At 51.5% G+C, this 15,976-nt stretch overlaps 1 protein-coding gene across 1 annotated transcript; it reads left to right on the top strand.

Moving 5' to 3' along the window:
* The first annotated feature begins 50 nt into the window (after nt 1-50).
* Nucleotides 51-14,899, top strand: RETREG2 (reticulophagy regulator family member 2). The gene is made up of 9 exons (XM_082483279.1): nt 51-392; nt 2,808-2,914; nt 8,255-8,285; nt 9,038-9,173; nt 10,487-10,571; nt 11,349-11,486; nt 11,828-11,922; nt 12,858-12,993; nt 13,744-14,899. The coding sequence occupies exons 1-9, from the start codon at nt 175-177 to the stop codon at nt 14,472-14,474; spliced, it is 1,677 nt and encodes a 558-aa protein (XP_082339405.1). The 5' UTR covers nt 51-174; the 3' UTR covers nt 14,475-14,899.
* Nucleotides 14,900-15,976: the final 1,077 nt, after the last annotated feature.

The raw sequence follows: 15,976 nt of genomic DNA on the forward strand, positions 1-15,976 counted from the left end.
CTTCCCCGCCGTGGGGCGGGCCGCGCATGCGCGCGGCGCCCGCGGCCGCCGGTCCCCGTCAGGCGGTGCCGCCCGCCCGGGCCGGTGCAGCGCTCGTCGCCCCCCCTCCCTCTCCCCCGCGCCGCCCCAGTGACAGCGGCCCCTCCCTCCCCCTCTCCCTCCCCTCTCACAGCCATGGCGAGCGGCCGGGCCGAGGAGGCGGCGGCAGCAGCAGCGGCGGCCGAGGAGGAGGAGGAGGAGGCGGCGGCGGCGGCGGCGGCACGGCTGGCGGCGGCCCTGCGGCAGCGACTGCGGGGCTGGGAGGCTGCGCTGGCGGCGGCTCAGCGGCTGCTGGTGTGGGAAAGGCCGCTGCACAGCCTGGTCACCGCCGCCGCGCTCGGCGGGGCCCTCTGGTGAGCGGGGGGGAGGGGGCGGGTAGGCCGCGGGGGGAACGGGCCGGCAGCGGGGCCTGCCCCGTCGGGGCCGGGCGGCTGTTGGGTTGCAGCTTGTGGCGGTGACAGCGGCGTGTGGCCTCTTGTGAGCCTTTGGGGTGGATGGCGATGCCCTCGGGGGTGCCTGCGGTCTGCATCGCTGCATCAAAGCTGAGAGCAGCTGCACCCCGTAACGCCGTGGGATGTGCTCAGCCAGGAGTACGCGTGCTGTTTTCCTCCGACAAGCATAAGCAGGCCCCTCCCCGAGGGGAGAAAGTGCCAAGGGCTTGAGCAGGATTTGCCCTGCGATAATAAAATGCAGCTGGGCCCAACTGGAGGCTCGCCCAGGCACGTTTCTGGTTAATTTTTGCATCCACGCTTTATCGGTTCGCTTCACCAGTCAGTAAGCCCCATGGCCTCCTGCAGCGGCAGGCTGCTGTATGGGGTTTTAGTTAAGCCCTTCTGCTTGTTAATCTTTCTCTGGAGGGTGCTGATTTTTCATGTGAAGGCCGAGGCCACTCAGTTTGGGGGTAAGCATGTTCCCCATGCCCTGCCTTCACTTCTTCTCTGCCTCTCGGGCAAGGCAGCAGCATGAGGAGCTGTGAGTGTGAGTGGCAGAGCCCAGCTGTGGATGGGAATGAAAAACATCCTGTTTGTTTGTGTAAACAGTGAGTCAGTTTTACTGGCAAAAACACTCTCAGCCAGCAGCTTTCCCGGGAGAAAAGCTCAAAACAGGCCAGGGAAAGAGTTAAACACTGGTTGCAGATGAAATAGGAAGGGACAGACTCTGAAGTTAGAGAAGGGGAAAGTATGTGACCAAACAGCCTTTGAAGTCACTCTGAGGATGCTGCTTAAGTTCTGCTCCCTCGTCTATATGATTATCAGAGGCGTACATGGTAGCCAGCTACTTAAATTGTTTTGGACTTATTTACCAGCTGGAGAGGTCTGAATGCAGAGCTTTAAAGTTAGTGGGAGGGGGAAAGGCATGCATTGAGATGGCAGGGGTGGTAGACAATGATGGCTAAGGGACTGTACGTAAAAAGCTCGAGAGGAAGAAAGAGTGCCCCAAATATGGGACGGCAGAGAGAGATTTAAATATCACGGAGGGGGAGGAATTATTTACAGTCCCATGGAGGATTCAGCATGCATCCTTCAACTGCAATCCATAAATGAGGTGGAAGAGGAGGAAATTCTTCCAGAGCTGACATGTTAAGCTACAGAATTGTCCCATGAGAACAGATAAAAACGTTGTTTAGGTCATTACAGGTCCTGTAAGCCCTTAGAAAGCATGCGGCTTTCGTCCTGTGCTGTCCAGTGAGACAGAACTCTCTTCCAAGTCCTCTGCCCCTCACTATGGCTTGATGGGGAGCACAGCCCTTCCCTGCACTGCATGGCAAGATGCTCTCCAACTCTGATCAGTTTGGTGCATTGGAGATTAGTTATTGGCAAATACTTGTTGAAGAGGATCAAGGTAAAACAGCGGGGTGGCTCTTCCTTTCTGGAAAGGAGTTGTCATTAAAGGAGAGAGGGTGAATGCATTTTATCAGTAGTCATTTCTGGATAGGCTTAAAAAGAGCTCCTCTGAGCTGGAGGGAAGTGCTAATGCTCTTGTTTGGAGGAAAGGAGGAGTGCAGACAGCCACTGCTGGCACATGCGCCACCCTGGGACCTTTTGCTGTTTAATCTATATGGAGTGGGGAGATAAAGTCTTTGATGGTGGGATTGTATGACTATGTGTGAGTAGTATTGTGTGAGCTGGCATTTGGCTCAAGCCAACGTGTTGATGAGGGACATGAAAGATTTTACGATAGAGTCAAGTGAGCAACTAAACCATTTAAGTGCTAGGCTCTGATTAAATGGGAAGAGATTTGTAATAAAAGAACAGGCATCTAGAAGCGGGTGTAATAAAAGAACAGGCATCTAGAAGCGGGAACAGGCATCTAGAAGCGGGAGCATCTGATGCTACTTGTGGGTAATGCTGGACCTTGTGATGACAAATGGGATGTACGCTTTCAGCAAACAGGCTGATTCTCAACCAGTCTTCTGCTACAGTGATCTGTATTTATGTTAACTAGAGCCTCCACCTTGGGGATTTGGAGGGACTTGTGCTTGTATAAGGGAGCATAAGCCTTGTTTTACAACTGAAGGAGGAACTCGGGAGCAGGGTAGAAGAGCGCTGGGAGATGGCAGGTAGTCAGCTGTTTGGTGGTGGGCAAAAGCACCATTTGAGAATGTGCTGTGGCGGGGGTGGGTGTCTGTGGAGTACAATGCTTGCTGCAGTGTCTGGTAGCGGTTGGGTGTTTCTGCTCTGCTGTACACTGAGCTGTATCTGTTTGCTCATCAAGAGCAGTAACTTGCTGCCTTTTTCCTGCCTAACAATTTCTCATTTGATTTCTAGGTTGTTTTCCTCCACCTCCCTGAGACCCCTCTTTCTCCTCAGCATGTCCCTTCTTGGCATCCTCTTGCTGGAGAGGTGGAAGCCCAGGTTCCTGTTTGATTTCTCAGGTATGTGATGAATAGCACTGTAGCTAGTGACACAGTTCTAGTATTACCAGCTGCTGGGCTATGGCCCCAGCCGGTCCTTTCACGGCTTTCTCATAGGTTGTGTAAGCCCTGTTCCCACTGGAACTGCAGGCTTTGGTACTGCCTCTTGCCTGTTTGTGTCAGAGTATTAGGATGTATACTCATACTCTGGGCATGGGAAGAGTTGCTCCCAGTGGTGAGAAGTTCTGGGAGCAGCTCATTTTGCGAGTGACTAAGGGGGCCCAGCTAGCTTGTCAGGGAAGCTGATGACAGGGATGATGCAGTGTTTCTGCTATGTCCTTTCTCTCCTGCAAGTGTTATGGCAAGAAGATCATTCCAGGTCTGAGCCTATATGGCCAGCTGGGCTGGGGCGAGGAAACGGTGAGGTTGAAGTGTATCAGTTTTAGTTAAGTGCAGCGTGGACTTATGCCCTGAAAGAGGCAGAGTAGATGAGAGCCACTTCTCCTTGCGGCAGGTAGCAGAGTGGATGATGAGGTCTGACAGCAGGGACAGTTAGTGTATTGTACCTGTACTGAACAGCATCTGGTCTCCAGCTAATCGGTGAGTCTGATCACTTGGCTTATCTTTCCCAGTTATTGAAGAGGCTTTGCCAACATTAGGCACAAAAGCAACAAGAGGAATAGTCTCACAACAATGATAGGGGTGGATTGGCTGCTGTCTGCTTTGAGTGCCTCCTTCATTGAAATTTATTAAACGACTAGACTCAGACCATGCCTACTGCATCTCCTGCTGCTGTTCAAAGGCAGCTTGGGGCCCTCCATCCCTGCCCCCCTACTCTAGGGAGGGTTTCTGAATGAAAGCACCTCTATATGTGTGTTTGTAAGGTGCCCTTTATTTGACCTAAAAGGGTACTGACTTAAAGGGTGCTTTCACAGAAGTCCTGATAAGATTAGATATGTTTCAGCTGTAGTCTTGAAACTGTTTGCTTTGTGTGGTTCAGGTAACTAGGCAGCCAAACTGGACTGGCCAATTTAATTTCCTGCTTATTCACATTGGATTTTTGAGGGAATAATTTAAAGCCAACCCAAAACATCTCACTTGAAACATGTCCAGAAATGCAAAAGCCTGATGTCCGATACAGAATGGTGTCATTGAGGCAGGTGGGGGTAGAGTTGCTCCAGCAAGTACGAGGCCTGTAAAAGTTGTGTTATCACAGAAGAAATAGGAAATCCATACTGAAATCAATTTATATGATACAGAGCAGTGAGGAATAAAAAAAAGAAAACCAAACAAAACAACACACCAGGGGTTAGGTTCATCCTGTGTCATCAGCTCTGCAAGAAGTCAGTGCACGTCCTACTAAGCCACTCCTCAGTGATGTTCTTCCCCATATTTCACTCCTGGTTGCTTTTCTGCTGCTAACAGCAAAGAACAGGGACACCTTTCTCATGTGTCTGGTTAGGTCACAGCCCTGATTTCACTGTGGTCCACTGAACCATGTTTCCTCAGCCTCTGCAAGGAAGGAGCGGTGCTCTGCGTTCCTGAGGGGCCTCCTGTTGAATTTGCAGTGCTGAATACTTAGAGGTTCTTGTGTGGCTCTCACATCCCGCTGAAGCAGAGCTGTAGCTTTGTGGCTTTCCTCCTCAGTGCTTCCTGTAAGCCTTTCCAGGAGCTTTTGGAAGTAGGTCAGTACCACACCTTCAAGAGTCAGCACGTATATACACAAACCTCAGCTTGTGGCAGTTCTGTATGTCTCAGGTGACTGCTTATAACATCACTTCTGAAAGAATGCTAAAACCTCAGCGTGTGTTTTTCAGTTACTCACACAGTGTGATCGGGGACGCACTAACAGCAGTGAGATGCACAACCTTTTTAGGTCCTGCATATTTTCAGCTCCCACGCAGGGTATTTTCTCCATATGTAACCACCTCTACGTGGGGTTTCACTTAAATTTTGTTTAAGGACTTAGGAATCATCTCCACTTGCTTTTGAAATGGGTATCAAGTAGGGACGTTTTCTGTACTGTTGTTTGGCTTCTGTATTTTGGTCAGCGTAGGAGAGTGTAGCGTGGAAGAGCTTTAGCAAAGCCTGCATTGTGATTGAATGCTGGTACTCCTTAAAAAGGGCCCCTGCTTTCTAGCTGAAGTTTACACATAGATGAAGAATGCTTCTTGAGGAAGCGTTGAAAACCTGTAAGAGCCAAGGAATCCATCAGTGATAATTTGTCAGTACCAACATGTAACCTAAACTCTTGTGCGGCTGACTGATCTCCCAGAAGAGTCTGGTGTATGTCAAGTGGTTTGTATTAGCCCACAATCCGGTGTGAAATGCCGACAGCAAGATTTCAGCCAGTTATTGATGATCTGAGGCCAGCTGTGGGTGCCCTGCTTGCTGGCTTAGTAGTACCGGTGCTAGACAGTATTGCTGCACAGGTTGGAGTTAAACCTTACCGCAGTGAATGTGTCCTGTCAGAAATGCTCTAGGTTTTTTGTGATTGGGCTGTTTTTCCAACTGATGGAAAACTCCAGTGCTTTGGTGTGGCCGGCAGGCAGACTACTACAGGAAGCAAGATACTGTTGATGTTAAAGACAGCTTGTGTTTTGCCAGATAGTTGAAATCACGTGAACACTCTGCAGCCTGCTGAAATGTTCTGCAGCTCCCCAAAGTGTCTCTGAAACCTTCAGAAGCAGCTGAGGCGAATTGTTTCGCTCCCTCTGCTGGCATATTTTGGATGGCTTAGATTACTGCAGGCAGTCAGAGGAGTGGGGTTCCTGTGACATCCCGCTTGCTGGGCTGCTGGCACTTCTGTCCAGCAGAGTACAGCAAGCATCCCGTCACCTCGTTTGGTAGCTGGTACAACCAGTATAGCCAGCCATCACAGACCAGCCAGTGCCAAATGTAATTTATTTGGTGATTTAGTGCAGATGAGGCTTTGAGATAGAGCTGGATTTCTGCGTGCTGTGATTAAACAGCTTTAGATTCCTGAACACAATAACAAAATACGGCAACAGCAGTCGTGCGAGAGAAGCAACCACCCCGTAGAGGGGAGGAGCTGCGTCCATAATATTCCTTTCTTGCCCCAGGCTCCCTTTGTGAGCAGTGCTTGCTGGCTGCCTCAGCAGCCGTACCCGACAGTCATGGGCAGAGGAGCGGATGGGCAGCCCAGTCTGAGAGCAGTTGACTCCTCTTGTCAGGCCCGATTACTGGAAATCTGGGTCACGCTCTCAAAGAATTGCCTCCTCCCCTGGGCTGATGGCCTCCCGCTCCACTGCACTGTGCGAGCTGGCTGGTGCAGTGCCTGCAGCGGTAGGAGGAGTCTGACATACTTGGCCCAGCATCCTATGTCTTGGGAGAACGGTGGTAAGGCTGCTAAAAGCAGTTGCTCTCTTCTGCAGCTTGAACTGGAGTCTGAAGTCTCACTGGGTGCTGGCAGTGATGGACATTCGCTTATTCTGTGCATTTCCCTGGGGGAATCGCTGCTGCTCTTGGGCTTTGCATCTGGCTGATGACTCCAGGAAGGATTCAAACCCCTTTTTGCTCATGTTGCATTTTTCAGTTGGTTTCTAACGATTAGCCTGGACTTTGAACGTAAACTCTCTTACTTTATTTTAGTCCTGTTTACATGATGGCATGCAATGTGGGGGATAGGCTCTCTCGATGATTTTTAGAACCACTTGGACTAGGTTTGCTGTTGGCCAGACAGTGTCTAAGATGTATGTGTCTCTACCAGCTTTAGGACAGTAGGCTGGTAGAGGAAGTGTCATGGTTTAAAACCCCAGCAAGCAATGAAGCACCACACAGCCGCTTGCTCACTCCCCCCTGGTGGGATGGAGGAGAGAATCAGAAGGGTAAAAGTGAGAAAAGTCATGGGTTGAGATAAAGACAGTTTAATAAGTAAAGCAAAAGCCACACATGCAAGCAAAGCAAAGCAAGGAATTCATTACTACCCATCGGCAGGCAGGTGTTCAGTTACCCCCAGGAAAGCAGGGGTTCATCATATGTAATGGTTACTTGGGAAGACAAACACCATCAGTCTGAACATCCCCTCCTTCCTTTTTCTTCCCCCAGCTTTATATGCTGACCATGATGTCATATGGAATATCCCTTTAGTCGTTTGGGGTCAGCTGTATGCATCCCCAGCCTACTCACTGGTGGGGTGGTTATGAGAAGCAGAAAACACCCTGACTCTGCCTAAGCGCTGCTCAGCAATAATGAAAACGTCCCTGTATTAACACAGTTTTCAGCACAAATCCAAAACATAGCCCCATACTAGCTACTATGAAAAAAAATTAACTCTATCCCAGCCAAAACCAACACAGGAGGGTAGACCTCAAGGGGCCTTCACAGCGTGATCAGGGCCTTGGTGAACACAGGAGACTTATAAAGACTGGGTTGCTTGAAGGGCTTTGGTCGAGCCCTGTACATCTCCAGACACTAGTCAGCTAGCCAGGACACCCAAATCCTTGAACAGACAGGCTCATGAGTTCCAGCTGTCATAGAAATATTTGGGATTTTTTTCCTCTATGTATCTAAAGGCAGAGCATAATCATATGTGACCTCTGCCATTGAAACACTGCTCCTCTCTTGGGTACTGCACGCAGTAAGTCCCTGTTTGATCATCACTGGGTTGGGTGCAGAGAGGAATGGGAGGAGCTTTCCCTTGCTTCTATACAGACTGCCAGACCTTAGGATTGTAGTTATATCTGTGCCTGGCACAAAGGGCTGTCATGGGACGTTACGACCCTAAAATTAGATAATTATACACAAGACTGCTATTTGTTACTTAATTCCGTGGGAAAGGATAGAGACGTTGGGGAGATCTCTGGCATTTGTACACAGCATCCTGCCAGGGACTGCGGTCTGGGCTGATTGATGAGAAATGCAGCTCAGATCTGCTAGTGCCGTGTTGAGCTCTGAGGTGGGAGCTGAAGCTTTGCCCAGCCCAGGGACCGTGCTGGCAGCCCTCTGTCAATGACAGGGGCTAGGCAGCTGCGCTGGGGATGGTCCTGCCCAGACGCGTTGGGACACCAGGGCAAGCTGTACAATCCCTGCAGTGGAGAGTCCACATGCTAGCAGCAGGGTGCACCTTGGATATGAGTCTTGTGCCACGTGTTTGTCAACACAGGTTGCAAGGTGTGCTGGGGCACCCTGAGACCAGTGCTTTGGCTGCTCTGAGTCTCCAGGCATGCTTCACCAAAGTCTGTGCAAGTCAAACTCCAAGCCTGCTTGCCTGAGAGCACGAAGAAGGTCCCCAGGGTGCATCCCTAGCTAAGGATGATCGAGCTCTGCTCTGTTCAGGTGGTAAAAATGTCAGGTTGTATTTTTCACTTGGCTGACTAATCTCCTGTGCTCTCTCTACAGCACAGCCATCGGAGGAGCCGGGAGGGGAGAGGTAAGCTCACTGATATGTTCCTTGGTGAGAGGGGAGAGTGGGGAAGCCTTAATTTAGTGTGGTGATCTCACCTGCCCATTTTGCTGTTGTAGATAGACTGCATGTCTGCTGCTGTGAAACATTGGTAGCAGTTTCTCCTGCACTTGGAGCTGCTTATCAGCTCCAGAGCCACACTTTGAGACTCCAGGGAAAGCTAGTGTTCTTTCAGTAGCAATAAAGCTCAAGTGCTTCTGATGTTAGGAACTCTCATATTTCTTCCCTGGATCTGTCCTGAACTATTTTAAGAATCCTCCAGAGAGAAGGAAATCCCCGAGACTGACTTTTGCAGGCCATATGTGTCATCTCTGGTGGCGTAGCTTGCATCCCATGCTTGGCCGTGGTTGTAGGTCTGAGCAGCACACTCTGGGTACCTCAGACTTGGTGCCAGAGAAGGCCACGTAACTAGTTCCACCTCCAGTGCTTCTGTCTGCGTGGCTTTGAGTAAACCGCTTTGCATCTTGGGCCTGTGGCTCAGGGGTGCTGTGGCATGGTGTGTACTGCTGCTGCTGCTGCTTGGCTTAGGTGTCACTTGGCTGTCTTCCTGATTAAAAGCAAAAAATATCTCCAAATCAGGCATCTTCCATAGTTCAGTTGAAGATGCAGCCCGTATTGTCCAGCCTTTGCTAGGGATCTCTGCTTCCCAGTGTAGCTGTTCCCCCTCAACAAAACAGGCCGTGTTCAAAGATTGTCTTCTTGCTCTTGTCTGTCTCTAGTGAGGGGGTGACTTCAGGGGCACAACCTCACCTGCTCAGTGTCCCTGAACTGTGCCACTGTCTGGCAGAGAGCTGGGTCACCTTCAGGCTGTACCTGCAGGAACTGCTACAGTACAAGAGGCAAAATCCTGCCAAGGTAAGCTGGAAATACCTACTCTTCTGTGCAGGGGCTTTTCTTTCCATTACTAGTGGCCTAGGAGATGGAAGGATGTCAAATCAATATTTTTACATTTCCTATCCCTGTTTAGCATTTGCTGTTCATTCCTTTCATATTTTGTGCTATGGGAAGCTTAAATAATGAGTAATTTGCTTCCAGTATTTGTAAGCTGCAGCTGAACTTAACCCCTTCTGTGAATGGCTAGCATGCAAAGGAAGCTCTTAGATTGGGAGTGGGGAGAAAAATGGGAGCCTACAGCCTCTGCCCCTTTGACAGGTTCCATTCAATGCTTTAAGCTGATCCTACCTGTTTTTGCTAGCCAAGATATGGCTAACCGAGTCCAAATGCAGCGGTGCTTCTGCGTGCATGGAAACTTCTCATAAACCATGTTCTAATAGCTGTGATGTGTGTTGTTTGAAAAGGGTTTGTAAACAGGAGTTGCTTTAGCATCACAAAAAATGGTACAGACCAGCCACTGGGATTGTATCAGGCTTGCTGGTGTACAATGTCCTGAAAGGACTGGGTTTCTATCACTGCTGATTACTCTTCTTCTGTTAAAGCACTGCCCCAACTACAGGGAGTAGGACACCAGGACCAAGATGTCCATAAAGCTTGAATTCATTGGGAACAAATCCCTTAGAGGGCCCTAGATTTTGTAGACCATTTCCATTATGAATTAAACTCTTCATTGCTGGATTTAGTTGATATTTGAACCCATGCCCTGGCTTGTAAGGTGTCTGTGCTCACTTCTCCCCCTCCCCAGGAGAATGTAGGACAAGCCCTCAGGGCTGCACCACTATACTTCCACTTTTTCCAGAGGAGGAAGGTCCTGGTCTGGTGGGAGCGTGGGTTCTGCTAATGCTTCTGCCAGCTGGTTTATTGCATAGCAGTGGGACAATGTCTGGTGTCTCTGTCAGGACAGTACAGGCTTCTCCTAAAATGCTGAGCTCTGCAGGGGATACTTACTCTAAAATGTCAGTTTGCAATATCCCATCTTAGCCTCAGGGAACAGGATTCACTTCACAAAGAACTGTCTAATAAAGTTTTAATTCATTTTATTGGGGTCTTGGGTTACCTTGGTCTTCCTGCGCTTGAACCTCTAATGCTTACAGCTTAACCCAACCAGGCTGTCTGAGTTGTGATTGTCAGCATCTGAATATACTTGGTGCAAAGCTGGTGTGCTGACTGTATTAGGAGCATCCCTCATTTTGCTCTAACTGGGTTTCCTGCACTGGTTGCATAGATGTATCTCTGCCTCTTGTCACTTCTGTTTGTCCTCTCTCTTCCTTCAGTTCTGCATGAGTGTCTGTTCAGGCTGCCTGATTCTGGCTGTAGTTGGACACTATGTTCCAGGCATAATGATCTCCTACATCATTTGTGAGTATAAGCAGCTCTCTCGTCTGACTTAAGCTGAGACATGACCTAACTATGCTGGTAGAATACGCTGGTAGGAGCATATTTGTGGTTCTCTTGAGGGGGTCTGTGCTCAATGATTAATCAATACAGACAATGTGCTCCGGGAAGACTCTTGAAGTGTGTGCATGCAGTACAACTACAAAGTCGGTAGAGGGAGCCGTCGCTAAAGCATTGCTTTCCTCTCCTACCCACGGCTGGGGCTGTGCTGGTGAGGTCCCAGAGAAGCACAAACCTGCAGTCTCTCAGTTCTTAGACTGGGCAAATCCACATGGAGAGACTTGTTAAAGAAGCTGCATGTTTAGCAAATAAGAACTTTTTCACTGCATTGTGAGTCCCTGCTAACCCTGAAGACTGTTCGGGTGGTCTGCTGCTAGCGCATCTACATGAGCTCTATGCTGCTTCCCTTATAAACGTTTTGGTGATTTTTAGTTTTAACAATCTCATTTCGGGGCCTCTGTTTGCATGTTAGGGCTGGGATGCAGTAGCCAAAGAGGAGGGCTTATGCTTTATCTTAACATAAATCCGTATCCTAACAGAGATCTGCTAGGAAAACCCGGTTAATCAAGCAGCTTTGGCATGAGTTAAGAATAGCCATGAATGAGGATTTTAGGCAGAGTCAGGTGGGAAAGCAAATGCCATTCAACTGCGCTTCCCTGATGCAGTTTCTTGCTGGTGCCCTGTAAAGGGCTGGGTTGTGCTTGGTCTGTCTCTCACACTCCCCGCATCCTGTTGTCGCAGTGCTCAGCATTCTGCTCTGGCCTCTGGTGGTCTACCATGAGCTGATCCAAAGGATGTACACGCGTTTGGAGCCTGTTCTGATGAAACTGGACTACAGTATGAAGGCAGAGACACTGCACCACAAGCATGAGAAGAAGAGTAAGGACCTACCTTCGCTCTTACTTTTTCTGGTGCCATAGTCCTAGGGTGGAGCCCTAGCAAAGGGACAATGGGAGAGCAGGTCTGCCAACAGTCTGTGGTGAAAGGCTGCAGGGGAGCAGGGGAAAACAGACTGAAGCTTGAGGGCTATGGGGAGAGCAACTGGGCAGGTAATCCTGGGAACAGCAAAGGAGAGCGACAGGTTACAATTGTCTCTGGGAACCTTGGGCTTCCGGGAAACCTGCACAGTTTCACAGGATAGTAGAAGTAGTGGGAAAGTTATGTATAGATGCATAAAATTCCTTCAGTCTCATGTAAAACCTTTCTTCTCTTTCTCATAGAGCGACAAGGGAAGAGTGAGCCTGCAGCAGGTGATGAGCCAACAGCAGAGACGGAGAGTGAGAGTGAGGCAGAGCTGTCAGGCTTCTCCCCAGTGGTAAGAGCACAAGGAGCTGTACAGGAACCAGTCCCACCTGTGTGGTCTGTAGCAGCTTGAGAGCCAAAGGGTGGTCTGAGTACAGCTGCATTGATAATGAACAGTAGAGCAGGTCACTTCTTTGCAGAATCCCAAGAGCAGGAGGGTATTAGTTTGATGAAGGATGTTGTCTCCAGTCCTGGGTATTGAGAATTCAGCACCACAGGGCTGGGGATGCAGGAGCAGGACAGGGTGAGCCATGCTCCAGCCTCCTGCTGACCTGCGGAATTGCTTTGATGGTTACGCTTCATGCTCAGAGAATGTGAGCATCTCCTAAAGAAAGCAACTCTTCTGGTGTAATGTGCAGAGAGGTTCCTCACTACTGGGAAGGGGATATGAGGAACTCTTACACAGTTCCTTGCTCTCAGTCAGACTGGGTGTGACCTTTCCACATGTGTGCCACAGAAATGGACCAAGTGTCATCCTTTACAGGAGTTCTGGGCATGTAGCTGGTGTCTGAGATGGGAAGCTTCAGCTTCCAAAGGAATGCAGTTACTTGAGCCGCTGCTGCTTGTACGAGGCTTCATTGAATGAATGTAAAAGGGAAGAGGTGTTTTGCCCCTTGGTGATCCCAAGAGAGGGAGAAGGATCAGAGCCTTCTGAGATTCCTACAGGCTGATCCCATCTTACACTGGCTCTTTCAGGTTCTTCACTGAGGGCAAGCAAAGCTGCAGGCAGTGAATTATTGCAGGAAAGCCAGTGTGAGCTGAGACTGTCCTTCCTGGCAGTGCAATAAGCACTTTGCCCAGACCCCTCCTGCTTTCATACTATCCCTGTGCAGAGTCTCTCCAGCAAAGGACTTCTGGCTGGAAACTGTGTTTTGCGTAGAGGTGCCCATAGGCAGCACCGGTAGTCAGACACCCAGGAATTTGTCCCTCTGCTTTTATCCCATGCAGGTGGATGTGAAGAAGACTGCCCTGGCACTGTCAATCACAGATTCTGAGCTTTCTGATGAGGAGGCTTCCATCCTGGAGAGTGGGGGTTTTTCTGTCTCAAGGGCTACCACCCCACAGCTGACAGACGTTTCTGAAGGTACGTGATGGGACATTTTGCTGCCTTCCTGACGCTGAGTGTTTTGTCCCAGAAAAACTGTCCCTCCAAACACAGGCAGAGGAGCTAGCTGTTTGCAGGGGGAAGAGCATTACAAGGAGAAAGCAGTAATAGCAGGACAGCATGCCCTGGCTTCGTAGCTGATCATGAGCTGGTCCTGAGTGGACATCTGCCTCTAATTACTGCCCCACAAGACAATGTTCTTTTGTCACTCCAGCAAGGGAGCAAGGCCATCCACAAAGTCCCACAGAAATAATTGCATGGTATAATCACACACCCATATGTGATGCTGGGTGAAACAGGTCAGACACCCCACTCTGTCAGACTTACCAGCTCAGAGAAAGACTTGTTAGTGGTGAGGAACGTGAAGGTAGTCACTCAGATGGAGTCACCTGAGTGTCTGGGGAGGAACAGGCAGGTGACGTGCTGTAAGGACAATTTCCCTGACCCTATGAGTTTTAGTGGAGGGCTCTAGATGCAGAGAGCATGAGCTGGAGAAGGAAGTTCTCTCTGAGCACGCAGAACAGGATGTGGAAAGGGAAACGCCACATGAGTTGTGCCACTGGGGAGAAGGGAATAACTGCAGACCACTTCCTGCTGTGCTCCCAGAGCTGGGAGGATGCCCAAAAGTGAGCCCTGGTGTGTCAGCTGGAGGGTGGGGTGGGGGGTGGGAGGTGTCAGTGCCCTGAGCTGAGGTGAGGGGACCTGTGCCTTAATGCTGATGCCTTTCAGACCTGGATCAGCAGAGCCTGCACAGCGAGCCAGAGGAGTCATTTTCCAAGGACCTGGCAGAGTTTCCCTCCGTAGAAGAATATCATTCCAGAGACCTGGGACCACAGAGCGATGAAGACGCGTTTGGTGTTCCTCTGGGTCCCGAGCTTGCCCACGCTGCCCGTGAGCTGGACTCAGCAGAGAAGGAGGCCGCGGACTCTGACCTCTCCATCCTTCGCCTAGCGTCTCCTCTCCATTTTGTAAATACGCATTTCAATGGGAGCGGGCAAGCGGCAGGAGGCAATGCAGAGCCAAAGACTGTCCCTGCCCCGGGCCTGGGCATCTGCATCGACACGCTGAGCGAGGAGATCGTCACTACTGCCATTACCACGGCGGTGCAGAACACCCTCTCTGCCCTACTGCGGTCCTCGGAGGCCAGCGAGGGGCCCTCCCTCTCCGAGTTCCTCCCCACCGAGCCTGAAGAGAAACTGAGCTTCCAAGCACAGTTGTCAGAGACCGAAGTGGTGGAGACAGAGAGAGCAGCTTCACCGGAGGATGAGGAGGAAGCAGATGACTTTGAGCTACTGGATCAGGGAGAGCTGGAGCAAATGGATGTAGAGCTGGGGCTCGAGGAGGAGCAGGAGGCACAAGAGTCTCCTGCTGCTCCAGCTCCCCCCTCTCCCACACTTGCTGAGCTGCCAAAGCAGGGAGATGAGGAGGAGGCAGTGATGACAGCAGCATCTATGTCTTAGGTCTTCTTTGTGCACCCCCTTTTCTTCCATCGTCACTGGAAAGAAGGAAGAACTCACACAGTGAACGTGCAGTGGGTTTTTAGATGTTTGTGTTGACTGGGATGGAAACGCGTCAGTGTTAATGTGCTGTGTCTGGAATAACGAATCCTTTCCATCCTTCTAGAGCCCGGCCTTCGCTGGCTGAGCAGGAGACGCACCTGCCCTGCAGCTGGGGAGGAGCTGGCTCCTAGAAGCCTTACGCCACAATCGAAACACCAACCCCAGCAAACGCTTCCTAGTAATGGTGCAGTATTTTGGTCTGTCTTCTGTTTGTCTTTCGTTTTGCACGCAGAGTACCGAGCTAGCTGTAGCTGCTGCTAATACCCACATCCCCAGTAGGACATATGCAATCTTATTTTATTGGGTTTTTAAATGGCTAAAAGTGTAAATAATTTTAACTTTCATTGGTTTCGTTTGCCGGGGGGGGAGGGAGGGGTTGCACAGTCAAACGTGACTCTCAGGGGCTAGGGGAGGGGAAGGGGGGTCTTTGGAGGGGAGGGTGGCAGTACAGGGACAAAAGCAGACGGGTGCCGTGCAGCAGAGAGACTCCTGCGAACCCTCACTGCTGGGACAGGGTGTCGGGCAACACCTGGATTTTTTCCCTGTCTGATTTGAGTTCTGCTACTGGGTGGCTGTGGAGGGGTGGGTTTTTTTTGGCAATCGACGACATCGGCTCCTGGCCCTGTTCAGTACTCCAGTTTCTTCCTGCCGTGGCCTCTCCTGGGCGCCTCTGGCTGCCCCACACCACCGCCCCTGCTCGCACCCCTTCCCTCTGCCCCCCTTGCTCGGCCGGGCATCGTAGCACGGCACCTGAAGACTTTGAAGTGGCTTGAAGAGAGCCAGGAGCTCTGGTACACAGCAGAGGAGCTGTGTTGTTTGTCTCTTTTGGGGACGGGGAGGAGGAGGGAGGATGGCGGGAAACCGCCCCCCCCCGGCAGTGGAGGGGAGCTCCGCCCGTGGGGCGGGGCGAGGGGCGGGGCATGAGGCTGGCTCCGCCCCGCGTGACGCCGTGCCGGAAGCGGGCGCGGCGCGAGTCACCGCCGCTGGTGCAGGTGAGGGGCCGCCATGGAGTTCCCGGACTTGGGCGCCCACTGCTCCTGGCCCGCCTGCCAGCGCCTGGGTGAGGGTCACCGGAGGGGCTGGGGGGTGGGTGGGAGGTCGACCGGGCAGCCGGGCCCTGATTCCGTCCCCGGGGGCGGCAACCGCAGGCCCCGGCCTAGGCGGCGCGGACCGGCCAGCACGGCCTCGGCGGAGGGGGGAGGCGGCGGGGCGGGGGCCGGACGCCTGCTCGGTGTGGCGGGGGGGTGGGGTGGGGGGGTGAAGGGCGGGTGTAGCCGCCCAGCTTGCCCTTGGCGGAGGGGTGCGGGGCAGCCACGGTCTACGGTCTTTCCCCCCACCTTGGGCCGAGCTGCTGCTGGTGCCGGTGGCCCGGGACCGCCGCCGACTGGCTCTGACCGAGTACG

Source organism: Vanellus vanellus (genome assembly GCF_965231255.1).
Source record: "Vanellus vanellus genome assembly, chromosome: 5".
Taxonomy (NCBI): Eukaryota; Metazoa; Chordata; class Aves; order Charadriiformes; family Charadriidae; genus Vanellus; species Vanellus vanellus.